Source organism: Mirounga leonina, unplaced genomic scaffold, assembly GCF_011800145.1.
Source record: "Mirounga leonina isolate KUSES-001 unplaced genomic scaffold, KU_Mleo_1.0 Mir_127, whole genome shotgun sequence".
Lineage (NCBI taxonomy): Eukaryota > Metazoa > Chordata > Mammalia > Carnivora > Phocidae > Mirounga > Mirounga leonina.
The window spans coordinates 30,215,868-30,242,960 of NW_023270316.1; the positions used below are offsets into that span (position 1 = coordinate 30,215,868).

The window sequence follows — 27,093 nt, forward strand, 5'->3', positions numbered from 1 at the left end:
ACTTACGACTGTCCTCTTGTCATCATCCTACTCACCTCTTAAGACTCTCCCCTCCCCTGTAACATCTAACGGCCCATCTATTCCCCAGGACAGATTTGTTTTATCATGACATGGTTCAAGTCCAGGCACTGCACTGTGTAACATGAACATAAGCCCTGTCCTGTCCTGTTCTTTCATTCTTCAAAGAAACATTTACTGAGCCAGGAACTGTTGTAGGAGCCTAGGATCTGTGAACAAAACAGACTGAGATTCACATTTTCCTAGCTTTTATATTCTAGTCAGGGAGGCAGACATTAAACAATAGACATACAGGGCGCCTGGGTGGCTCAGTGGGTTAAGCATCTGCCTTTGGCTCAGGTCATGATCCCAGGGTCCTGGAATCGAGTTCCACATTGGGCTCCCTGTTCAGTGAGGAGCCGGTTTCTCCCTCTGCCCCTCCCCCCCTGCTCATGCTCTCTCTCTCTCTCAAATAAATAAATAAATAAAATCTTAAAAAAACATGACCTGAGCCAAAGACAGATACTTGACTGGCTGAGTGACCCAGGCACACTGAGAGAGAGCGAGAACTAAAGCAGGCTTCACGCTCAGCCCAGAGACTGACAGAGGGCTCAATCTCAAGACCCTGAGATCATGACTTGAGCCAAGATCAAGAGTCAGATGCTTAACTGACTGAGCCACCCAGGTGCCCCAAGGAATAGTTATTTTAAAATTAGATGACTACGAAAAACAAATGAGAAATTTGGGGAATGGGATTTTCAATTTCAGTTTATAGTTGGTATAAACTCTATATTGGAGGCAAAGAGAAAATCAGTGAGTTAGAAGATGATATGTAATGTAGCAAAGAGAAAAATATAAAAGGGCAATTAAAAGACATAGAAAATGAATTGAGAGGAGTGAGCATGCAGTCCATAAGACCAAAATGGAAGGATTGAAGGGAAAGAACTATCTGAAGAGACAGTGACTTATATGGGGACGTCAGATGAGTTTGCAAGAGAAGTTGTAATCCAGATCCCTCCATAAGGTGGGAATTTTGAAGATCTGTATCCTTTTCAAGGAATAGCTGGCCCAGGCCACAGGGAGATAAACAATCAGGTAACCTGTTTTAGCCTGAGCTCTAGGTTAGGAAAAAGAAAAAACGTCTTTCTGAGAATTCATAACCATGGGCCTGCCCTCACACAGGCTAGAGCCTGAAATTATACTGTTATGACCCAAGAACCCAGGAGTCAAGAAATTATGATAAAAAGTTGTTCCAGGCTAGTAATACCCTGCAGCACTTAGCAGAAGCAAACACAAAAAGCCTCTCTAGAGTGACATGCCCTCAACCAGGCTGCACAGGATTCCCACACCTAAAGCTTCACAGAAGATGAACTCACAATCCAAAAACCATAAAATACATGAATAACAACCCACCATGAACATTTACAAAAATCAGGATTAGACCCCCAATTATTTCATGTGATTAAAATGATTAAAGAAAAATTAAAAACGAGAAAAGAACATCAAGAAAGATCAAACAGATGTGAAAAAGAACCAAGCGTAACATTTAGAAATAAAAAATATAGGGAGAGATTGGCTTAACAGAAGCCATACCGATCTGAAGAAAGAATTAGTGAGTTGGAAGACATATCTGAGGAAATCACAAAGATTTCAGTACAGGGCAATAAAGACATAAAAATATGAAATTAAGAGATAGGGAGGCAATCCTCTCATGCAGAATAATTCCCAATAATTTCTGCAGACATTCCCCTCCCTCACGGAGATGGAGTATAACTCCCCAACACTTTAGTGTCATCTGTGCTTTGTGATTTCCTTCTAAACAGTACAGTATGGAAATAGAGGGAAAAAAGTAATTTTGTAGTGGAGCAACTTGACCTCACCCTGACGAATGTCAACATCAAGAGAGATTAAGTCCTTTTGACAACAGGTAGCCTTGATATGATGTGATGAGAATGGTACTTTACACATTTGTGATCTTTCTCCCAAACAACCATACCCTCAGTCTAATCATGAGAAAAACAAGAGACAAACCCCAATTGAGGAACATTATACAAAATACTGAATCCTGGAGCAGTACTCCTAACTGTGAAAGTCACTGAAACAAGGAATAATTACAATGGTGTCTTAGGAGCTCCTCAACATAACCTAATCTGTCTTAACCAGTGGAGGGCCAAGGTGGGTGTGGAGGTGAGAAGAGCTTGTCCCTGGCAGAGGGGGTACACTGTAGAGAATTTAAAAACAGTAATAATGCTGATAAATGTTGGTTTGCTTTTTATTATCACATGTACTGGCAATTCTAAACAGAGTTGGCAATACAAGATTCTGTGCTGGACCAAACTACTCCACAGCCACCCTCTTCTTTCCCCTTCAGTGGCACAGATCTTGACTAATGCAACTGACAAATGTAAATACGTGCTGACTGGTTTAAAAATAAACACAAGTTTCAAAGCACAAGTTACAAAAAGGTGAAACAAAATCATTAAAAACAGTAGCAAGGAAGGAGAGGGAACATTCAATAGGTGAAATGTGTCAAGATCCTTGTCTTTTTTAGGGGGAGAACAGACTGCGATGAGGATTTTTTTTAAAAGAGACTGCGACTGGAGTGTGAGAGTTTTAACGTGATACCATATATCCTGGTTACGTTTGCTGATTTGGCTTAATGTGCTTTGCCTATCATTTATACTGTTAACCGCGCTTTAAATAAATGGGCCTGATTTGATTTACCTGTTTTTCTTCCACTAATAATTATCATTGCCTGTCTTAAACTTCCCACTGTCCTTCATCATTCAGTCACTGAACAACCTAAAAAAATGTTGCCGTCCAGGTCCATCCACATTATTATGTGGCGAGAGACTTTGTTCCATTTGACCTGATGACCAGATAGCCAGGCCCTCAACAAAGAACCAATGGCATTTTCCCACACTGAATTTTAATGTAATTTTACACATGGCTTCCAAGGTTGACTTCTGGGGAGCGGTAGAAGAGTGGAGCACTCGCTGGGCATCACTGCTTCCAGGCTCTTACACCTGGGGCAGATCACGAAGAAGACCTCTTGGGGAGAAAAATAACTTTCTTTTTATTTTGGAGGAAGGCGGGCGGTTTGGTGCATGATTCAAGTTATGATTTTGTACCTAAGGACATTTCTAACTTTAAGAAAACCCAGGATCTAAAAATCCAAACTTTTAAAACAAGCCAAGTAGGCAGCACTTAAGACACAAAGACTCCTGGACTGACACAAGGCTTCACCTGGGGGTTATCTTTTAAAAAGCCATCTACTCCTTTACACTTTCTCATTGTGTTTCAGAAAGCTGTTTTCAAATTTCAGGAGTCTATCTACTTTATAAAGGTAGTTTTATTTATTTATTTTTTTAAAGATTTTATTTATTTATTTATTTGACAGAGAGAGGCAGTGAGAGAGGGAACACAAGCAGGGGGAGTGGGAGAGAGAGAAGCAGGCTTCCAGCTGAGCAGGGAGCCCGGTGCGGGGCTCGATCCCAGGACCCTGAGATCATGACCTGAGCCGAAGGCAGACGCCCAACGACTGAGCCACCCAGGCGCCCCTATAAAGGTAGTTTTAAAAAGTAGTAACTCTGATGACAAAAAGATGTTTTTAGAAAAACTGGAAAATACAAATTTTAAATATGAAAATCACTTGTAATCCCATCGTTAACACTGCCACCATCCTTCCCTGACTCCTCATGGTTTTTAAAATCACCTATACGTACCTAGGCTGTGTGTCCGTCTTTAGAGCCTGTATTTTAACCCCTCGGGTTCCGCGGCGCAGGCGTGCCCAGCCCAAGCCCCGCCTGGCAGCGCGGAGGTGCGTCCGCCGTCAGCAGCTGAGCTTATCTTTCTGCCTCGAACCCGATGTGGGTTTGCCGCTGGCTGCGGAGACAGTCCCTGCTTTCCTCCCTTCCTGCTCCAGCTCCCTAAACTTTCCAGTTTCAACAGCAGATAGCTTTTTAGCCATCCAGCTCGCTCCAGCCCTCCCACAGCGGCTTCGAAACGAAAACTCCCATAAAAGGAGCAGCAGCGTCTGGGGGAGGAAGGCGGCCGACTCTCCTGGAATCGGGAGGCGGAGGCCCCCCGCGGCACCGGCGGTGCGCGCTCCCGGCGGGCGCGGCGCACTCCCGCCTTCCCCCGCCCTCCGCGGGCGCGCCCCGGCGGACACGCGCCCGCCCCCTCGGGCGGAGACGCGCCGGGGAAAGCGCGCGGCCGCGAGCCCCGGGCGCCATTTTGGAGCCGCTGTCTGGGCCGAGGCGGTGGGGTCCTACGCGGTGGCCGCGACTCGCCGAAGGAGTCTTTTGCGGCGACAAGGGGTCTCGGAAGGAGGACGCGGACCGCGCGGGACTGAAAAGGAGTTTTCTCCTGGGGCAGCCAGAGCCGCAGAGGTGGAGCCGCGTTGGCGTCCGCCGCAGGACCAGAGCCTCGGATGCGGGCGGAGCGCGGGGGGCCGCGGCGGCGGGAGCGCGAAGCGGGGCTCCCGGGGGCCCTCATGTGAGATCCGCGGGGCCAGCCGCCGCCGCCGTCCCCGGAGCCCGGGGTGGTGTGTGGGGGAAGCCGCCCGCGGCAGCAGGTAACGGCGGAGGGGCAGGGCCAGAGCCCCCGGTGACGGCGGGCCGGGGTGGGTCCGCCGACCTTCGTGGGCGGCAGGGCGGGTCGGGAGCGCGGGGTCCCGGGCGCGTTCTGGCCGCCCCGCGGGAGCGTCGGGCGGAGCGCGGCGCCCAGACCTTGGAGCCCGCTTGGGGGCGTTTCCCCGCGATGCCTGCTTCGAAACGTGTCAACAAGGCTGGGTGCGCGTGCGGGCTCGGGGCCGCAGTCGCCGGGTTTTATTACCCTTGACGGGGAGTGGTGATCGGCATCGTAGAGCTTGCGCTCTGCCAGGCTCTTGCCGGCGTGGCCTGTGCCCGTGCGTGGAGCTTGAAAAACGAGGGGCGTTAAGATGTCAAAACAGACGGCCCGGGGTAGAGCGCGTGCGAAATGTCAGGGAGAGCCAATCCGTGGAGGTGGCGCAGGAGGAGGGGACGCTCCGGCCTTGCAGCCAAGTAGAAAACTTGGTCAACTTGTGACGAGCAGCTTCGCGCCTGCGTTAAGGCGTGGGCGGCGTTTCAGGTGGAGGTGCAGATGGGCATCAGGAAGCAGCCTATGAAATGATTGATCTGCATCTCCAAGCTAAGAGGTTAGATTACCATTATTTTGTTGCTGATGATACCCAGTTCAGTGGCCCAGATCTTTTAATTAGAGTATTTTTTTTCTCCTTCTTTGGAAATATTTATAAAAATGCCCTCCACTCTGAGTTTTCTACAAATAACCGCTACATATATTTTAATCACCACACTCTTCCTACCATCTAGTTCTGAGAATTAATCTCTTCCCACTGTTGTTTTTTTTTTTCCCCTTGTATTCCAGTCGAAAAATGCAGATTAATTTTGATGTTAGTCAAAGCAGAACACAAACGGAAAGGGAATGTGATGCCAAAAGAGGCTTTTTAGAGCTCAGGACAAATGGGCTTTTACAATTACTACATGCACAGTTTACTAAAAGTGCTTAATACAAATGGTGGACACACAACTGAGTGTTCTCCTCAGCTCTTCTTTTTTTTTTTTTAGATTTTATTTATTTGACAGAGAGACACAGCGAGAGAGGGAACATAAGCAGGGGGAGTGGGAAAGGGAGAAGCAGGCTTCCCGCGGAGCAGGGAGCCCGATGCGGGGCTCGATCCCAGGACCCTGGGATCATGACCTGAGCCGAAGGCAGAGGCTTAACGACTGAGCCACCCAGGCGCCCCTCAGCTCTTCTTCTAATGAACCAGTTTACTGCTTCTTTCAGAGTGTGTGGAAATGTTAAGAGTTCAGTAACTCCCTGTGCTGCTCAATTAGTCTGTAGTTTTTCCTTATTAGTGTTTCCCCCCCCTTTGGTACATCATGATAGTATCAGTCCCTACCAAATGTTCTTGGGGCCTAAGTTGCATGAATTATTTGGGGCCTGGAGAAGTTGCAGTTTGAAATGGATCTGCTGGAGCCCTGAAGAAGCCTGATTTTGGTGCTCCGCAAAGTCTCATTGACATTTATTGTCCAGCTTCCTCCTCTGCACTCCTCCTGTTCAAATATATGAGGTGTTTTCACTTTGACTAAAACAGGAGATAAATACTCCATTGATGTAAATTTTTTGCAGACTGGTGGATGCTCTGAATTGTTTAACTTTCTATACAGCAGAGCTTTATGTGTAAATAGATTGAATAAAATACATGAGATCATCTTGGAAAAAACTGACATTTAAAAATTTTATTAGGTGCCTACAGTTTTCTTTTATTTTCAGGCATGAATGAAAATAATAGAACCATTTTTGGGACGCCTGGGTGGCTCAGTCGGTTAAGCGTCTGCCTTCGGCTCAGGTCATGATCCCAGGGTCCTGGGATCGAGTCCCGCATCGGGCTCCCTGCTCCGCGGGGAGCCTGCTTCTCCCTCTGCCTCTGTCTCTCTCTCTGTCTCTCATGAATAAATAAATAAATAAAAAATCTTTAAAAAAAAAAAAGAAAATAATAGAACCATTTTTATCAGCATTTGGCTTTGCATTTTTCTATTGCTGACATAGACTGTTGACTGACATATTACAGTCATATTACATATGACAATTTGTAGACTTTTGTTCAGCTTTTCATAAACTAGTAAGTGCTTAAAATATACTTTGGTGATCATACAGTCTTATATCTAGACCAAGAGATACTATTCCTCAGTGTTTCATAAGTCTTTTTGATATGTCACCTTTTTTCTCCCCTCAACTTGGAAAGGTATTGAAACATACTTCATTTAAAACAGGGCTATAATAGACAAAGGAAAGTACCTATTGTTAGCATCAGCAAAGTATTAGCAAAGATAATTGTGTAAATAAGGCTGTCATTTTATTGTTTATATATCCCTATATTCTAAAGTAAAATGAATCATTCCATCTGTAAGTTGAATAATTATGGTTTTAGAAGATTTTCTCCAGAAATAGGCAATCAGCATTGTATATTAAGGAGTAGAAATTATAAAGACCGTTTCATTCTTTTTTGAATCTCTGCATCTCAAAATTATGAGTGATTTTAGGCAGTCAGAAGAGAAATTATAAGCCAAATTTTGAGTTTGGTGGGCAGCAGACTCTTTGTTCTTTGACCCAAATTTTCTATGCTAAAATTAAGCCTTCAGGTTTAGAGGTAGAGCCGAAAAATGGGTCATAATGACAGTGTTACCTCAACCTCTAGTGGGACACTATTACTAGAAGAGGGTTTTTTTTAAATATATTAAAGATTATATTGTAGATTATACTACCTTTTCTCCAAACACATTCAAAAATGTATTCTTAGATTCACACGCAAGTTTTAATCTTCCATAAAACTATCCTCTTGCCATCACCTCTGTCACTCTGTTTTCTCCTTTCCTCTCCCCTTGCTAGTTGTTTACTTTAACTCACATAGTTGGAAGTAGGATCAGTGAGGAATGTAGTTCATTTATTGCACATGTGCTAAGACCTCCCGGGCAGATTTTAATGGCATGAAGGCCAAGGGACCTTTGCCATTCTGTTTCCTTCCAGCCCCCAATCCTCTTGGACAAGTTTTGCTAGCTGCTGGATAGAGAGAGTGTACAGAGACATACTTGGTTAAGAGTCATGCATAGCATATCCTTCATCCCATACACAAATCAGAAATTCATACACACTCATATGCCAGAAGAAGGGAGCTGGAGCCACAAGCCATTCTTTCCAAAAGCTGTGACTCCACATCCAAACCACTACCCTGCCAGAACTATTCTCTAGGGATAAAAGTGTTGCAGGCCTAAACTAAACAGGGGTACTAGTGATTGATCTGCAATTACCCCCTTTAGTTTGGAGCCTGCAGTACTTATTTTTCCAAATAACAAATCAAAACAAGACCTTTTTATCTGATTAAAATGTAATTCATTGACATTAAAAGAAATGCGTATAATATAGAGAAAAACATAATATTGGCAAAACAATATTCAACTGTAATGCCACTATTATAATCCCATTACTACATTATTAATATAATGTAATACAGTATAATCCCACTTATTATAGTTACGTTACTGTGGTCAATCTACTTCCAGTGTGTGTCTCTCATACATAAACATGTGTTCTTGCACTTTCTCACACATACTTCATTTCTGCGTCATACATTGTAATGTCTTTAATGCTGGACTGCTTTCCTGTACCTGAGTTCAACATTCTCTATCTCCTTTCAAGCCCTAATACTATTTAATTCCTCACAAGAACCCTGTGTGTTGGGCGCCTGGGTGGCTCAGTTGGTTAAGCGACTGCCTTCGGCTCAGGTCATGATCCTGGAGTCCCTGGATCGAGTCCCGCATCGGGCTCCCTGCTTGGCAGGGAGTCTGCTTCGTTCTCTGACCCTATCCCCTCTCATGTGTTCTCTCTCTCTCATTCTCTCTCTCTCTCAAATAAATAAATAAAATCTTAAAAAAAAAAAAAAAAAGAACCCTGTGTGTTATTATCCCCACTTTACAAACTGAAGCACACAGGAAGGTCAAGTAATTTGTTCAAGGCCACATAAAGAAGAGAGGTAGAGCCACAGTTCAAACCCAGGGAGCTTGATTCCCCAGAGCCCATTCTCTTAACCATGCTACTATTTTGCAACAAAGACCATTACAAAAAAACAAATGGAATGAAGGTAGTACATATATACAGAGTAAATACATACCTAGTTCAGAAATACAGTTTAGGGTAAACATTGCAATAGTAACTGATGTGTTGGAAGAAGAAACCACATTTTGGACCTGTGCATAGTAGGAATGGATTTGCTTATTTTAAGTAGAGATTGCGTCTGGCAGTAATGCATATCACAGACTATTCAGTGTGGAAAGATCTGTTGGCTACTTAATTCAAATCCTTTCTAGAGGTTCTTGGGACTGTGGTCTCCTTGAATTTAACTCCGATATAGCAGGTATCCTTAGATGACTTTTTAAAAATTTTATTTTATTATATTATGTTAATCACCATACATTACATCATTAGTTTTTGATGTAGTGTTCCATGATTCATTGTTTGCGTATAACACCCAGTGCTCCATTCAATACGTGCTCTCTTTAATACCCATCACCAGGCTAACCCATCCTCCCACCCTCCTCCCCTCTAGAACCCTCAGTTTGTTTCTCAGAGTTCATACTCTCTCATGGTTTGTCTCCCCCTCCGATCCCCCCCTTCATTTTTCCCTTCCTACTATCTTCTTTTTTTTTTTAACATATAATGTATTATTTGTTTCAGAGGTACAGGTCTGTTAAGAAACCTTTGGAAAGTGTCACCATAGATTCTTTTTTATATTCCTTTTAGTTGACTACAATTTTTGAAATATAATTCTTGGTTTAGTTTCAAAATCATGATTCTTCCCCTCGCCCAAGTAGTACAGTATAAAAACAGTTGTTTAAAAACACCTGTGTAGAATTTGTAAAGTAACAGTTGGTCTCCACTGGCATTTTTCATTATATTTTGTTTTGATATTCTCCTTGAATTACTGGTCCAGTTCTTTCTGCATGTTTGTGTTTCTATTTATAAACATACATATGTATCTTAGTGACAGAATGAGTATTGGATTTATTTTTATTCAAAAGTTAAATATGAAAAAAATGATGCATTTTTCTGAATAGGATGAAACGAGGAGGAAGAGATAGTGACCATAATTCATCAGAAGAAGGTACTGCAGAGAAGTCTAAGAAACTGAGGACTACAAATGAGCATTCTCAGACTTGTGATTGGGGTAATCTCCTTCAGGACATTATTCTCCAAGTATTTAAGTATTTGCCTCTTCTTGACCGGGCTCATGCTTCACAAGTTTGCCGCAACTGGAACCAGGTATTTCACATGCCTGACTTGTGGAGATGTTTTGAATTTGAACTGAATCAGCCAGCTACATCTTACTTAAAAGCTACACATCCAGAGCTGATCAAACAGATTATTAAAAGACATTCAAACCATCTGCAATATGTCAGCTTCAAGGTAATACTTTAAATCCTTCTTTTAAAAAATAAAGCATATTTTGTTTTGGCTTTTTTGTCCTAAACCAGTGTCTTCCCCTGTCTTTAAAATACTGCCTTTTTAGAGAAAGTTCTTAAAGATTGAGAATTACTGCATACATTAGAAGCTGTCAGAAATATATTTGAGCTAAATCACTCCATTGAATCATAATTACTGATAATTTTTTAAAAGAACAGAAGCAACTATTAAATAAGCATAAATCATTTACCAAAGCTGACAGTCACATTGAATTATTGTTAATTTGAGGAAAAAGAAATATAAAAAATGTGGAGATTATGATTGACTAAACTTAATTGCTATTACTGTTTAATAGGACTGAATTCTGCGTATTGATGGCTTTATGATATGGGGTCTTCAAAGAAAAAGGAGATATAGAAATATTATGTAAAAGGTTTAGATGAATATATTTTAGAGAGAAATAGGAGAAGGTGTGTGGAAGAATGCCGAAGAGAACTGTTTGTTTCTTTTCATTGCCAGAAGGGACATATTGGAGTTCATGCAGTGATGAGAGAGATGAAGTAGGGTGGCTTTTTGAGCTGTCTGGAATAGTTTAAGGAATCACAATGGTTTATAGGAGTACAGAGGCTTATAATGTTTTGTTCTGAGGATGAGTAATGGAATGTAGGCATGTTTACTAAACCTTTAACATACCTGACAGTTGTTGCAAAGTAACACATGGAGTATCTGATTACCCATAGGTAGCAGTTGTTAAATAGGTCAGATTAAACCTAGATAAAGCAATGGTTCTTAACCCAGAGTTCTTTGCAAAAACTAGTCTTGACTGCTCTCAAGGGTGTCATTCCTTTTTAGATGAAGATTACTTGCTTATTCTTCCATATGTGTCTGAAGAGGAGGAGAGAGGTGGTGATGGGAATGGTTGGGTGCATTTGGCCATTTTACCAGAAAAATGCACAAGGGCACTTAGTCCACTGGGGGTAGGATTGGTAGGTTTAGCAAGTAAAAATAGAGGATGTTTATTAATTGAATTTTGACTTTAGATAATCAACAAATAATTTTTGGTATAAATATGTTCTATTCATTATTTGGGACATAATACTTAAATGGATGTCCTGTAAATTATCTGGCAACCCTAACTGAGGGTAAGGGTGAGGGAATGGTGAGAGAATCAAACAAATCCAGGAACTCCTCGAGTTTTGTCCCTCCCCCAAGCTCCCCATGAAGAAACTTCAAGAGCCTTCCTTTGGTTTCAGTCATCTTTGAGTTGTCTAAGAGTATTCTAATGGTAAATTTGAGAAAAGATGAGCATAATACATTAATCTCATATATCTAAAGACCACTTTCATCCAGGGGTTGGCTGGGTCAGTGTTCAACTCCTTTACAGCCATGTGACACAATTCAGCTGTATCCAACTTATATAACCCTCACAAAACCATCTGTCCTATAAGGTTAAACATTTTTTTATTTTACTGTGTTATTAGTTTTTGATGTAGTGTTCCATGATTCATTGTTTGCGTATAACAGCCAGTGCTCCATGCAGTACGTGCCCTCCTTAATACCCAACACTGGTCTAGCCCACCCCCCCACCCCACTTCCCCTCTAAACCCTCAGTTTGTTTCTCAGAGTCCACAGTCTCTCATGGTTCGTCTCCCCCTCTGATTTCCCCCCCTTCGTTTTTCTCTTCTGCTATCTTCTTTTTTTTTTTTTTTAACCTATAATGTATTATTTGTTTCAGAGGTACAGGTCTGTGATTCATCAGTCTTACACAATTCACAGCGCTCACCATAGCAACATACCCTCCTCAATGTCCATCACCCAGCCACCCATCCCTCCCACCCCCCACCACTCCAGCAACCCTCAGTTTATTTCCTGAGATTAAGAATTCCTCATATCAGTGAGGTCATATGATACATGTCTTTCTCTGATTGACTTATTTCGCTCAGCATAATACCCTCCAGTTCCATCCACGTCATTGCAAATGGCAAGATTTCATTCCTTTTGATGGCTGCATAATATTCCATTGAATATATACACCACATCTTTTTTATCCATTCATCTGTCGATGGACATCTTGGCTCTTTCCATAGTTTGGCTATTGTGGACATTGCTGCTATAAACATTGGGGTGCATGTACCCCTTTGGATCACTACATTTGTGTCGCTGGGATAAATACCTAGTAGTGCAATTGCTGGGTCATGTGGTAGCTCTATTTTCAACTTTTTGAGGAATCTCCATACTGTTTTCCAGAGTGGCTGCACCAGCTTGCATTCCCACCAACAGTGTAGGAGGGTTCCCCTTTCTCCACATCCCCGCCAACATGTCGTTTCCTGACTTGTTAATTTCACCTCACACCAGTCAGAATGGCTAAGTTTAAACATTTTTATTAGGGATTGTTTATTTTCCTGAGATATAATTTCTGAATTACCAAAAGAACCATACTGTTAAGATTCTCCTGATTATATTTGTGTTCAGTTTATCACTAACTAGGCTAGACAGGCTCGTAGTCAATTATGAGTATAGAACAGTGGTTCTCAAACTTTATGTGCATCATGATCACCTGGAGTGCTTGTTGAGACAAAGATTGCTGGGTCCCACCCCCAGAGTTTCTGATTGAGATGATCTGGGTTGAGCATGAGAATTTGCACTTCTAACTGGTTCCCAGGTGATGTTGACGCTGCTGGTCTAGGGAGCACACATTGGAACCACTTGTGTAGAAATACTTAGCCAATGAAAAGTATTATTAACAGTTCTGAAATAGTCCATCAGTTTTACAACCAGCTCTTGAGAACATTTTTGGGTTAAGGTAGTGTACATCAATCTGGAAATGAAAGTAATATTACTTTTAACTATTCTCTCTTAAGATGTTTTTTAGCCCAGGGAACAACTTCCTGTTTGATAGAAGGAGCTCCTTCTCATATCCTACAGGAGTTTTTGTCCATATTACTCTTCCTCCAGGAAATGCTTATGTGTGGGAGCAGCTGCTTCTCATTTGGTTCAGATTTTCATGCTTCACTGGTCAGATGTCCTCATTTTATTTCACATTCATCTTTCCATTAATATTAATGATGAATCCCAGGTTGTGATTAATTTGAACCTTTTGAATAAATACTCACTTTATGGTGCCTTGAAACATGTGTACCATAGACACTGTATTTGCATGTAGGATCAGATCCACTACCAAATATATAATTATTTTTCAGAGGTTATAAATTCATGTGTTCCATTAGGTTATATATCATACGGTCAGTTTGGAATAAATCAACTTAAAAACCAAGTCCTTTCAACATTAAGTATATATTGTATCATAACAAAATTTAAGTCTTGACAATTGCCCTTAAAATTTTTCAGGGAGACATTGTATGTGAGGGTATATGATCGAAAGAATAAATATTAATTCTTTGTAATGTAATAAACTAGTAACTGTTTTGCTTTTGTAAAATTAAGATTACACAGAGAAATGTAAATATATGCGAGGCTAAATGATGTGTTCTTTTTTAAGGTGGACAGCAGCAAAGAATCAGCTGAAGCAGCTTGTGATATATTATCGCAACTGGTAAATTGCTCTTTAAAAACACTTGGACTTATTTCAACGGCTCGGCCAAGCTTTATGGATTTACCAAAGGTATTTGCTGGTTTTGTTATTGGCAGTTACTGAGAAATCAAATGAAGCCCTGCCCATTTCTTGTAGTGAGAATGAGAGTGTAAGAAAAATAGTATACTCAGTGGAAAACTGGTTACTATTTAGATGGTTAGGCAATAGGATTTTTAAAAAAGCTTTTCCTTTTTCTGATTACCTTGTGCTTCTTGATGGGAAAAGTTTGAATGAATTTGCAGAGGGTTCAGCAGGACATACTAAAAGAGACTAAGTAAAACTGAGAAACAAGCATATTAGAAAAAAGACATGTAGCAGCCCCTTTTTGGACTTTCAGAGCAGATTGGTGAAATTACAATCAAAGAAAAATAGACAGTGCCAGTAGTAAGAACAGGTATAGCTTATAAAATCTTCTGGTAAATGTGTGAAGATTTATTCTTGAGCAAAAATTAGTGCAGCTTGGATTAATGCATAGATTTTATTTAAAGAAAAATTTTTTTTTTTTTTTGGTGAAGAGTGAACTATTTATATTCATTATATATATGTTCTAACATAATCCTGCATGTAATTATATGGTGTCTTTAATAACTAGTCTCAAAGTAGAAAAATAAGTGTACGTTTTTAAAGATTTATTTAGTTTATTTTTTAATTTTTATTTATATTTTTTAAAGATTTTATTTGACACAGAGAGCACAAGCAGAGGGAGCAGCAGAGGCAAAGGGAGAAGCAGGCTTCCCGCTGAGCAGGGAGCCCAATGTGGGGCTTGATCCCAGGACCCTGGGATCCTGACCTGAGCTGAAGGTAGACGCTTAACGGCTGAGCCACCCAGGCGGCCCTATTTATTTAGTTTAGAGAGAGAGCACGCTCGAATGTGAAGGAGGGGCAAAGGGAGGGGGAGAGGGAGAGAATCTCAAGAAGAATCCCCACCCAGCGTGGAGCCCAATGTGGAGCTTGATCCCATGACCCCGAGATCATGACTTGAGCTGAAATCAAGAATCAGACGCCCAACCAACTGAGCCACTTAGACACCCCAAGTGTGCATTTTTAGAAAGGCAATTGATAAAGGCCCCCTGAGTTGTTAGCTAATGTTGGGTAGGTTAGCATCCAGCAATAATTTGAAAGGTTTTTTTCAGAGTACACTGCAAACTAAAATATAGATACCTATTTAACACACCTAACAGTTTAATTTACTAGGGTGATTCAGGAAGAAATAGTATTAAATTGAGTGTGTGTTATAACCCAGGTGGTAATGGAATGGAATATCAGTAACAAATGTATCACCAGTTGATTACAAAGTCTTAATTGATTTTATTTTTTGAGAGAGAGTGAGCATGAGTGGCCGGGGCTGGGTGCAGAGTGAGAGGGAGAGAGAGAATCCCAAGCAAGCTCCACACCTAATGTGGAGCCCAACATGGGGCTTGATCTCAGTGACCCTAAGATCATGACCTGAGCCCTATGTGCCCCTTAATTGATTTTTTAAAAGTTTCTTTACATACATTTGAGATAAAATGTTTTCCTCATGTAAGGTAAGGGAGATGGGTAAGATACTCTGTTCAACATTTTAAGATTGTAAGTAGGTGGGTCAGAGCACTGTGGTTCTCAAACTTAATGTACATGAAAATCACCTTTAGAAACTTTGAGATTTTGGATTACTTTCCCTATTCCGATTTTCCCCCTCCTATGAGCAGTCCAGGAGATTCTGATTAAGTCAGTTAGAGCACTGACTTACATGGGAAATGATATATTCTGAATTGATTTTCTATGTACATAGCATAGCTAAAAAACAAATATATAGTATAAAACATGCCATATTAAAAGGTATGCGGAACAAATTTAATTTCCTTTTTTCTTACTACTAAGGATTATCATTATACATATCTAGTACTAGTACTTCAGTAGTTTTTTCTTTGGGTACTATGATGCATCTAGTAGGATGGCTTCCTTCCTTAATTAAATGGGTCTAAGATGCTTATATTGTTCCCCCACCCCACCTCCCACCCCCATTTTGGCTCTTGTAGAACATTGAAATAGGATATTGCTATATCTCGGAAATACTGGGAGAGCTGAAGAGAACATGAAAGAAGTGTATTTGACCAGAGATAAATCTGAGGGAAATGAGGAAAAGGCAGTGATACAGTCATGAGTATTCTAATGACATGTGACTGTACAGGATATAATTGAGTTTGATGCCAAAGTTTTAGGAGAAAGCTATTAACATTTAAATAGGTCAGAATTTAATTAGTTAACCAGTTACTTAATTGTAGGGGAAAAGAAAGTCAGGGTATGTGATCATGAAAATGGTGTTTCATTGTACTTTCTTGGCTGTTAGCCTGCCCTCATTCCTTTTAACTGCTGTAGTGAATTTATAAAGCTAAATGGAGAGTGAGATTGGTTATGTAGAGGAAGATGTTGGAGCATATGTTTACCTCTCTTTCCTACTCCTGGATTCTTTTTTTTTTTTTTTTTTTTTTTTTTTTTTCCTACTCCTGGATTCTTTGTCCATTGGTTTTAGCTGATTCCAAGTTACGTACTCTGACCATGCTTTAATTCCTGCTATACTACAGTGGTTTCTTCAGGTCAGATTCTGTGTCCAACAGATAATTACATGTATATAATAAATGCAATAATAACTGGTACATTTGTGGGAAAATACATTAGAATAAAATGGCTTGAAAATATTATAGATAATTTAACATATTTAAAGGAGTTTTAAATTTGGAATTTTATTTAGGTGTGATTTTCCTTATTTTAGAATAAAATTTTCTTTGAGCTTTTATATTCCAAGTGAGTCATAGCTTCTGAGTTGATCTTTATTATAATTTTTAATGATTATACCAGTAATAATTACTATTTTAATGGTCATTATCAGACCAAAAAAGAATGCGGTTCAGTGTTATAAAACACTGGAGTAGGGTTTCCAGATGTGATATGAAGTATCGGAGAGGTATTCTCATCCTGGAATCCGTAATTTGTCTTTTTACTTACCAGTGATTATTGTGATTTAGGACTCACCCTGTGGCTTGAAATCTCTTTCTTCTACAGCTAAAAAGATTTTCCTCAAAGATCGCAAATAGTCACCTCTCTTTTTTACCATATCCCCAACAACAGAGTGCAGGGATGCTACGCCTAAAACAGTAATATAACATTAGGGTTCAGATGAACCATATGTGAATTATATGAACACCCCCCCTTCTCATTTGTGAAAATTGCAACTGTTTTAATTTTTTTGCTTTTCAGTCTCACTTTATTTCTGCACTGACGGTAGTGTTTGTAAACTCCAAATCCTTGTCCTCGCTTAAAATAGATGATACCCCAGTAGATGATCCATCCCTCAAAGTACTAGTGGCCAACAACAGTGATACACTCAAGCTGCTGAAAATGAGCAGCTGTCCTCACGTCTCTCCAGCAGGTATGTTGTGTTTTTTGCCAGATGACATGTTAGTAAAATGTATTGATGTGTTTATCAAATTAAAAACTGTGACCATTAACCTTGTGGATGGGTTAATATGATTATTTCATCTCTATTGCATAAGCATATTTTTAATGTCATAATACAATAGCATAAATTCTGTAGCATTCCTAGCCTAGACACTTACTTTCAACTTATTTTCTACTCTTATTTGGCAACTTGTGTCCAACCTGTGCAAGAAAATGGATAAATTAAAAAAAAAAAAGATAGTATTAGATCTGCCTGAGGTGTCCCTTCAGGTTAGATAGAATTTTCTCTAATTGTAGTTGAGCCAACAGGATAGGTTTTTTTGTTTTTTTTTTTAAAGATTTTATTTATTTATTTGACAGAGAGAGAGAACAAGTACGCAGAGAGGCAGGCAGAGGGAGAGGGAGAAGCAGGCTCCCTGCTGAGCAGGGAGCCCGATGCGGGGCTCGATCCCAGGACCCTGGGATCATGACCCGAGCCGAAGGCAGCCGCTTAACCGACTGAGCCACCCAGGCGCCCCAGCAGGGTAGGTTTTGAATCAGCAATTTAATAATTGCTTTTCTTCTCACTGTGTAAAGGGAGGAGAGTTGTGCTAAAGTTGCCATCTTACATTTTGCAAGATAACCCTATTCCTACATTGAATTTTGGAGCTGAGAGCCCATTGAATGGGGAATAGCATTATGAAAGCTCTTTCTAACTTTTATAGAATTTTCTAAGCATTACTACATTATTCAGTTTGAGATCATTTAAATTCCAAATGGTTCGTATTGTAAAGTAAGTATAAACTCGCACTTGGTATTACTACTCTCTGATGCTTCACTTCTGACACATCCTCCCACTATTGACATCCCTCCCAGTCTTTTGGCTGTGTTATTTGGGAAACCTGTTTTTAAGACACAGTGTTAAATCCTTCATGTCTTTACAGAATACTTCCCACCTTCTTGCCATAATTAAAGTCTGGCCTTCCCCCAAGAAAATGATTTCCTTTTGGATGGAGATTACTTACTTGTTGCCCATGTGTCCTACATGGAGGGTCTTGGTGGGATGGGAATGGCTAGGTCTACTGCAGTATTTCCTTAGCTGCTTTTGCCACTTCTAGATTATTACTGAAAGTGATTATCTGAATAAAATATAATTTAAGAAGAATGGACCTTTGGCATTTACTTCTGATGTGACCTTGGTTACATTTTCTATCTACAGTATAGGTTTGCTGTGAGAGTGTGGTCTATATTTCATAGCTTCATAGGGTACAAGGCCCTTTGTATCCTGATCTCCACCTGTCTCTTTAATCTTATTTGCTATTCATTCACGTGCCGCTTTTACTTGAGTCCTACATAACTACAGTTCTTAGTCCCTGTGTGTGTGCTTAGTACATTGTACTTTGTGGAATACCGTCCCCCTCCCCCCAGCTTCTTCATCTAGCTAACTCCAGGCCAGCCTTCAGAATTGAGCTCACATGATCCAGTTTTGTTCTTATTTCCTCTTTCTCTCTGGTTTAGATCCCCCATGTGTTGTTTCCGTAGCACTCTGAACATAACTTACAGCGCTTCCCATACTATAGGAGAGCCTTTGGGTCTCTGGTTTCTCTGTAAGACTATGAGTTCATTATTCTCTTTATCCTGGTCTGTCTCCTGTTCATTTACTTTATTAAACATGCACATCAATTCTGATAGTATGTGTAAACTTGCATGGTCTTACCTAATGGCTTTTGGGCAAGCTGTTCAGGAAGGGAAGGGAAATGAAAGAGGGTTACTTGTAATACTTTTTAATTTAAGAGTATAACCATAGAGGACTTTAATTTAAAATTTAACATATTTGCATATTTTCTTTCTATCCATATTTTGCATAGTGAGACTATTCTTTCTCGAAGTTGAAATTAAGGGCTATTTTCTATTTTTCTTCACTGAATATTTTATCAAACTTTTTACCCATTTCATATAGTCCTTATAATTGTCTACTTGCTTGATTTCTAGGCACCATTCGATACTAGTGACTTGACTCTGATACTGTACTCTTTATTTTCCTCCTTCCTCTCTGATTGTTCCTACCATTTCTTTTACTGATTCTCTTTTCATTCCTTAAATTTTGGTGTTTCACTGTGTTCTGTGCTGGGTCCTTTTTTTGTTTTACTATGCAAACTCTGGGCTGTGTCATGGTCTCTGGTTTGAGTTTCATTCTATATGTTAACACTTCCTACTTAGAGGTGCACGGAACTCCAGAGCTATGCGTTAAGCTGCCGATGGCCCAGTTGCTCGAGAGTGTCTCACTGATACTTCAGACTCATAATGAACTTTCTTTTCCCTCTATCCAAATCTCTCGCCTTTTCCTTTGTGCTATCTCGTAAATGGTACCATCCATCCTAGTTGTCAGGGACCTGACAGACATCCTTGATTCTTCCTACCCTTTCTACATCCCTTCAATCACCAAGGTCTGGTGACTCCATCCCTAAAGTATGCCTTGAATCTCTGCGCTGTGGACTGAAGGTTTGTGTCGATCCCCTCTCCAATCCCCCTTCATTTTGCTGAAGCCCTAAGTTGCAATGTGGCGGTATTTGGAATTGGGTTGGGAGAGTTAGGTCATGAGGGTAGAGCTCTCATAAATGGGATGAGTGCCCTTATAAGAAGAGACAGGAGAGAGAAGATCTCTTTTTCACCATGTGAAGACACAGCAAGAAGGTAGCTATCCACAAGCCAGCAAGAATTGTGGTCCTCACCAGAACCCGACCATGCTATTAACATCCTGATGTTGGACTTCCAGGCTTCAGAACGGTGAGGAATAAATGTTTATTGTGTAAGCCACCCTGTCTGTGGTATTCTGTTAAACAGCCTGAACTAAGACACTGTACCTTTCTTCATCTCCACTCTTACTACTCTAGTACAGGCCCCCATAATTTTTGTGCAGGGCCCTCTTTTTTTTTTTTTTTGGAGATTTATTAAAAGAGAGCAAGAGAGTGACAGAATGTGAGCATGAGTGGGGTGGGTAGGAGGAGCAGAGGGAGAGGGATAAGCAGACTCTATGCTCATCGAGGAACCCGTTGTGGGACTCGATCTCACCACTCTGAGATCATGACCTGAGCCGAAGTCAAGAGTCGGACACTTAACTGAGCCACCCAGGCGCCCCTGTGTAGTACCCTCTTAAACTGATTTCCTAACTTGCAGCCTGCTCTTCTTTAATGTGAGTTCCATGCTACAGACAGAGTAATCTTCCTAAAATACAAATCTGATTTTTTTCTCGTTTTCTTCACTCTATGCATTAGGTAAGATCCCAACTCCTTACTGAGGCTTACAAGGTCCCATATAATCTAGCCCTTGCCTGTCTATTGGGCTTCATCCATAAAGATGTTACCTTACTTGCATTACTATATGTTGAGCTCCCTTTAGTTCTTAGAAGGTTTGTGTTTTCTTCCATGTCTGGGTGTTTACATAGGAAATACTGTTCACTTTCCTTCTCCCTCACCTCTTGCCCTCACTTGATCCTTCTAATTCTTTATATCCCACTGTGTTAGTTCTGGGATATCTTCCTTGATTCCCTTGTTATGACTCCCAGAGCATTCTTGTTTCATTATCTGCTGCCTTCTGTTAGGATAAGGCTGTCTTGTTCATGTTGTATTTGACTGCTAGCACCAGTGCTTGACGTGAAGACACTTCTTATTAAGTATCAGCTGAAATAATCAACATTTAGTTACTTAGTATTCTGTGTTGTTGGTAAGCCACCATTTGTCTTATAATTCTTTTAAGGTTGGCTACTTCTACATTTTTGCTGTGATTTAAAAAAACTATTTTGGCACATAGCGGTTTGCTTCTACTAATTTCTTCCATAAGACACATGATTAAGTAGAAGAACTAGGTCAGAGGTTCTGGATCTTTTTTATGCTTTTTACTGCTTTTTCTTCTAAATGAGTTGTGTGAATTGATAATACCACCGATAATGAATTTCTGTGCAAGTTATAGCATATATCAGTCTTTCATTTCTTTTTATTTCCAAATAATATTCCTTTGTGTGGATATATGCCACGTTTATCTGTTGTTCATTTGATGGATATTTGGGTTGTTTCCACCTTTTGACTGTTACGAACAATGCTGCCATGAAAACTCAAGTAAGATTTTGTGTGGACATAAGGCTTAATTTCTTTTGGTTATGTACCTATGAGTGGAATTGCTGAATCATATAGTAACTGAGTTTTCTTTTTTTTTTAAAGATTTTATTTATTTATTTGAGAGAGAGAGAGCACATGAGAGGGGGGAGGGTCAGAGGGAGAAGCAGACTCCCCGCCGAGCAGGGAGCCCCATGCGGGACTCCGGGATCATGATCTGAGCCGAAGGCAGTTGCTTAACCGACTGAGCCACCCAGGCGCCCCTGTTTGAGTTTTCTATTGCTGCGTAACTAACAACTACAAATTTAGCAGGTTAAAGCAACACTGATTTAGTAGTATCATAGTTCTATAGGTCAGAGCTATAGGCTTTGCTCAGCCAGCTTGTCTGCTTAGCTAGAGAAGTTCTGAGTCTGACTTCTTTTCTGCAACTGGACTCAGCTTTTGAAGTGCTCATGTGATTAGATTAGCACCACCTGGACAATCCTAAAGCCAACTGTGCTGTATAACGTAACATAATCATGGGAGTGGTATCTTACCACATTTACAAGTTCCAGAGGGTTAGGTTGTGGAATCTTGGGGACCACTTTTAGAATTATGCCTGCCACAACTGCTTTAATCGTTACCAATGGTATCTGTTTCTTTTATTTGCGTCTTTGGTTACCGTTCCCCATGTATTTGTTTTCTGTCAGGCTTTATGAGATTATAAAGAACAGAGATCAGGTTATCTTGGGTAATGATTTATTTCAAAGTATATCCACACCTTATGGAGAAAAAAAACTTTGCGGTGGCTGAAGAGTGAAGCACAGATGTCTTTTTTTTTTTTTTTTTTTAAAGATTTTATTTATTTTAGGGATGCCTGGGTGACTTGGTTAAGCATCTGCCTTTGGCTCAGCTCATGATCCTAGCTAGGGTCCTAGGATCGAGTCCCGCATCAGGCTCCTTGCCCAGCGGGGAGCCTGCTTCTCCCTCTGCCTCCCGCTCTCTCTGCTTGTGCTCTCTCTCTCTCTCTAAAATAAATGAAATCTTACTTATTTGAGAGAGAGAGAGTGGAGGGGGAGGAGCAGAGGGAGAGAGACAAGCAGACTCTGCACTGAGCGCGGAGCCCAATGCAGGGCTCAGTCCCATGACCCTGCGATCATGACCTGAGCTGAAACCAAGAATCAAACACTTACCTGAGCCACCCAGGTGCTCCAGCACAGATGTCTTTTATTCCCTCTTTTGTGACTCCTATACTGATGATTCAGTTTCTCTCTTCACTGATTCTATTGCCTATATTCTTCCACTGCTATTAAGCTTTGTCTTATTGATGCCTCTCTGTCTTGTCACTTCTCAACCAGTAGTTAAGGACATGAACTTAAGAGTCAGTTTGTGTTTGAATTCCAGTTTTGCTGTCTTTAGGTGCATCAACTTCAAAATAGAAATAACTGGGGCACCTGGGTGGCTCAGTTGTTAAGCATCTGCCTTTGGCTCGGGTCATGATCCCAGGGTCCTGGGATCGAGCCCCGTATCGGGCTCCCTGTTCTGCGGGAAGCCTGCTTCTCCCTCTCCCACTCCCCCTGCTTGTGTTCCTGCTCTTGCTATCTCTCTCTCTGTCAATAAATAAAATCTTAAAAAAAATAAAAATAAAAATAACTTACTTTTCTAGATTTTTTTGAGTATTCATGGGATAACGTATCTAGTACCTGACATATACTTATACAAGAAATAGTACATAATATGATGGATGTTTTGTTCCTATCCTTGTTTCTAAACACAAGAAATAAATGGTTTGAATGGATCATTTATCAAGTAGTATAGGCTGTCTGGTTGGGGTAGAATTTTTATACTAGGCCATTTCACTGATCAGGTACTGACCTTTGGTAAGATCTGCTGCTGTTAGAGGTTTGGTGCAGTTCTGAAGCATAGTGCCCTAAGTATAGGGAAACATTTATAGAACTGTTTTCTGGATATGTGAGAATATGTTATATTTAATATTTCCATTAATGTGAATTTGTTTATTATCTTTAACTCATTTATCTAGTGGTATCTTGGTATTTTTTTTCTTGGAAATTTGATAAGTTTAATACACTATTAGCAGTTAAAACTTTGTTGCTCATGTGTTAGAAATCTTTTTTAAAAAATTGTCAAATGTTTTATTTAGTTACATCGATTCTTTTATATGGCTTTACCTTTTTTTTTCTTTTTAATTAGGATTAAGTTTTCAATTTCAAAAAATGTCCTTTGGCCTTTGTAGCAATGATCATATAATTTTTCTTGGCTTAACCTACAAGTTTGGTATTACTAATCAGTTTTTTAAAGAATATGACACTGTCCATTTGTTACTGGGGTAAACTTTACTTAGTTATGGAATGTTAACATACAGCTAACACTTGAACAATATGGGTTTGAACTTCGTGGGTCCACACACGTGGATTTTTTACAGATTATTTTTACAGATTTTTACAGATTATTATAGATTTTACTATAAATATATTTCCTCTTATGATTTCCTTAGTATTTTCTTTTTTCTAACTTTATTGTAAGAATGTAGCACAAAATATATTTAACATACAAAATATGTATTAATTGACTATGTTATCAGTAAGGCATCTGGTCAACAGTAGGCTATTAGTGGTTAAATGTTTGAAGAGTCGGGGCGCCTGGGTGGCTCAGTCGTTAAGCGTCTGCCTTCAGCTCAGGTCATGGTCCCAGGGCCCTGGGATCGAGCCCCGCATTGGGCTCCCCGCTCGGCGGGAAGCCTGCCTCTCCCCCCTCCACTCCCCCTGCCTGTGCTCCTCTCTGTGTGTCTCTCTCTGTCAAATAAATAAATAAAATCTTTAAAAAAAAAAAGATTAAATGTTTGAAGAGTCAAAAGTTATGCTTAGATTTTAACTGTACAGGGGTCAGTGCCCTAACCCCATTGTTGTTCAGGGGTCAACTGTATTTATTAATAATTTATGATCTAAGTTGTTAAATGAGTTTCATGTCTTTTTAAGGTATCAGATTTATAGAATTAGTAATAGGTTTTTAACTGTGACTTTCTGCTAGTCCAACCATATAACTGAATTTTAAATTGTATAGCTTTGTGCTAGGGAAATATGGTAAACCTTTATTGTGAGACCTGTACTTGATTAAATTTTTTGAACAGATGATGAATTTATACAAAAATTTGTAAATAATTAGGTCTTTTTTCTTTCAAGGTATCCTTTGTGTGGCTGATCAATGTCATGGCTTACGTGAACTGGCCCTGAATTACCACTTGTTAAGTGATGAATTGCTGCTTGCTTTATCTTCTGAAAAACACGTCCGATTAGAACACTTGCGCATTGATGTGGTTAGTGAGAATCCTGGACAGACACACTTCCATACTATTCAGAAGAGCAGCTGGGATGCTTTCATCAGACATTCACCAAAAGTGAACTTAGTGATGTATTTTTTTTTATATGAAGAGGAATTTGATCCTTTCTTTCGGTATGAAATACCTGCCACCCATCTTTACTTTGGGAGATCAGTAAGCAAAGATGTGCTTGGCCGTGTGGGAATGACATGCCCTAGACTAGTTGAACTAGTAGTATGTGCTAACGGATTACGGCCACTTGATGAAGAGTTAATTCGCATTGCAGAACGTTGTAAAAATTTGTCAGCTATTGGACTAGGGGAATGTGAAGTCTCATGTAGTGCCTTTGTTGAGTTTGTGAAGATGTGTGGTGGCCGCCTGTCTCAGTTATCCATTATGGAAGAAGTCTTAATTCCTGACCAAAAATATAGTTTGGAGCAGATCCATTGGGAGGTGTCCAAGCATCTTGGTAGGGTGTGGTTTCCAGACATGATGCCTACTTGGTAAAGACCGAATGATGTGTAGGGCATGATGAATAGCACCTTAACATTAAGCATATTGTATTATAATAAGAGTTTATTTCCTGTAGTTCTGATGTAATTCTATTTTGTGGCATGGAAATTTGATACCTGCATTGAATATGTAAGGATGTTATTGGAAGACCTATGGACCAGTTTCGGTCAGAAAACTTCCATCTCTTTCTTTAGCCTAATAGCAATCAAAGCTCAGAAAAAATCTTTTAAAATGTGGTTCAGATCTGAAAGTAGTAACCAGTTACGAAGATTAACAGTCTGAAAGAAACAAAACCTATACTAGTCTCTGAGAAGTGAGTACTAATAGGTTTTCAAAAGTTACGTTCTCTATGCATTTTTTTAAAAATGTAAACTTGACATTTTAGGGTCTTCAGTTATACATACACCTGTTATAAGGTGTTTAATATAGCTCAGGACAGAGCATTTTGTGAGAAAAAATGTAGGATATGTTGTACCAAATTAAAGAGATTGGTTGAATGTTCTGAAATATGTTACAGAGCTGTTTAAAGAGGTATGTGTAAGTAATTGGATCTCTTAGAAAACTGGAAGTGTCACAGTGGTTATTATAGAGGGATAATAAACAGAGCCAAGATCAAATTAAAAGAAAAAAACAGGAAGGGAGGCAGTGTTTAACTCTGTATAAACTTAATCTGCTAAACCATATAAATTCTTTTCTGTGATGTTACTATGTATGTGACACTTTGAGGCATCCAGTGTAAAAGTAAGGAATGCTTTACCAGTTCTCCTTGGTTTTATCTTCGTTAAAGCTAGTTTTGAAGTATCATACAATAATTGAAATGAAAAGCTAAAGCCAAATTAAAGTAATTAAAGGTAGAACTTTAAAATGTTTATCAATTATTTCCATGAAAGAATATTATTTCCAGTGAATTTTAGTGATGGCTCATTTTTCCATTTTGGAATTAAATAGTTACATAAGTAGAGCTTATCGAAATCATAAAAGGAGCACCAATTGTACAGTTCAGCATAAACAAGTAAACCTAAAAGAGGGTATATTTAAGTTCCTAATCATATTTTTGAGTAGATATTCTCAGTGGACTGGAAAATTTTAATAGAAAAATGTCTTAAGTTTTGTGATTTTCATTTGGTTAAAATGCTATTTTATATTATTTAAGTTAGGTAGCATTTTTATTACTTTCATATGAATAAAGGTTATCCACACATTGCTGTAAAAATACTAAGTTTTGGGTTACATTCAGTTTTTTTAGGTATTATATAAGCTTTGATTCTGAGCACTAGTGCTAGTAGATAATACCTTTCCTAAGGGAAATTAGAAGTGATTTACCCCAATGGACTAATATATTAATGCTTGAAACTTTTAGAAAGCATCTTGGTAATTATGGAAACTAACAGTCTTACAGATCTAATCTATTTTTTTTAAATAGATTACCTTCCTAAGAATAAAGTAAAAGGTGATTTTTCAAAAGTCATGGTATTCTGGCCACATTAGAAATGAGAAGAAAAAAGGCTGATCCAGACTTGGAAGTTAAAAGCAATTATTGTAGTATTTTCCCTTCTCACTAATAGTAAATAGCTTTGTACAAGAAATACCTGTGTTAGTGGATGAAGCTTTTTTTCCTTGAACAACTTTGGAAAATGGATTTGACAGTACATAATCAGTTCTACTAACCAAAGCTTTATTTGGAAATTTACTTTTTTGTACAAATTGAATTATATAATGCTTGAAATACTTTGTCACTTTATAACCAAAATGCATAGCACTTACTTTGTTTATACTGTAAAGTATATGTTAAATGCTTTTATCAATTTGAGAATAAAGATAGTTACTAATGCTGTTGTATTATTTTAATTTTTAAAAAGTACCCTAACAAATGTACTTGATTTTCCAACAAGTGCATACAAATTTAGGGTTTTAGTTTCAAATTTGTATTTGATAAATACGGTGTTTAATATTAAATAAGTTTATGGTAAGATGTAGTAAGATTAGGCAAATGGAATCTATCCTTGAAATAAACTCTGAGGACTAAAGTGATAGGAAATAAAAACTGACTGTGAAATGTACATTTATTTTTCAAATTTTATAAAGAAAATGGTTAAATTAAAAAGAATAGACTCTGCTTTTAGAATAAGAATTATAAAACAGAT

At 39.4% G+C, this 27,093-nt stretch overlaps 1 protein-coding gene across 1 annotated transcript; it reads left to right on the forward strand.

The window, feature by feature from the left end:
* The first annotated feature begins 4,217 nt into the window (after positions 1 to 4,217).
* On the forward strand, positions 4,218 to 27,053 carry FBXL3 (F-box and leucine rich repeat protein 3). Its single transcript, XM_035003223.1, has 5 exons — positions 4,218 to 4,573; positions 9,654 to 10,002; positions 13,499 to 13,621; positions 16,829 to 17,000; positions 24,300 to 27,053. The coding sequence occupies exons 2-5, from the start codon at positions 9,655 to 9,657 to the stop codon at positions 24,941 to 24,943; spliced, it is 1,287 nt and encodes a 428-aa protein (XP_034859114.1). The 5' UTR covers positions 4,218 to 4,573; position 9,654; the 3' UTR covers positions 24,944 to 27,053.
* Positions 27,054 to 27,093: the final 40 nt, after the last annotated feature.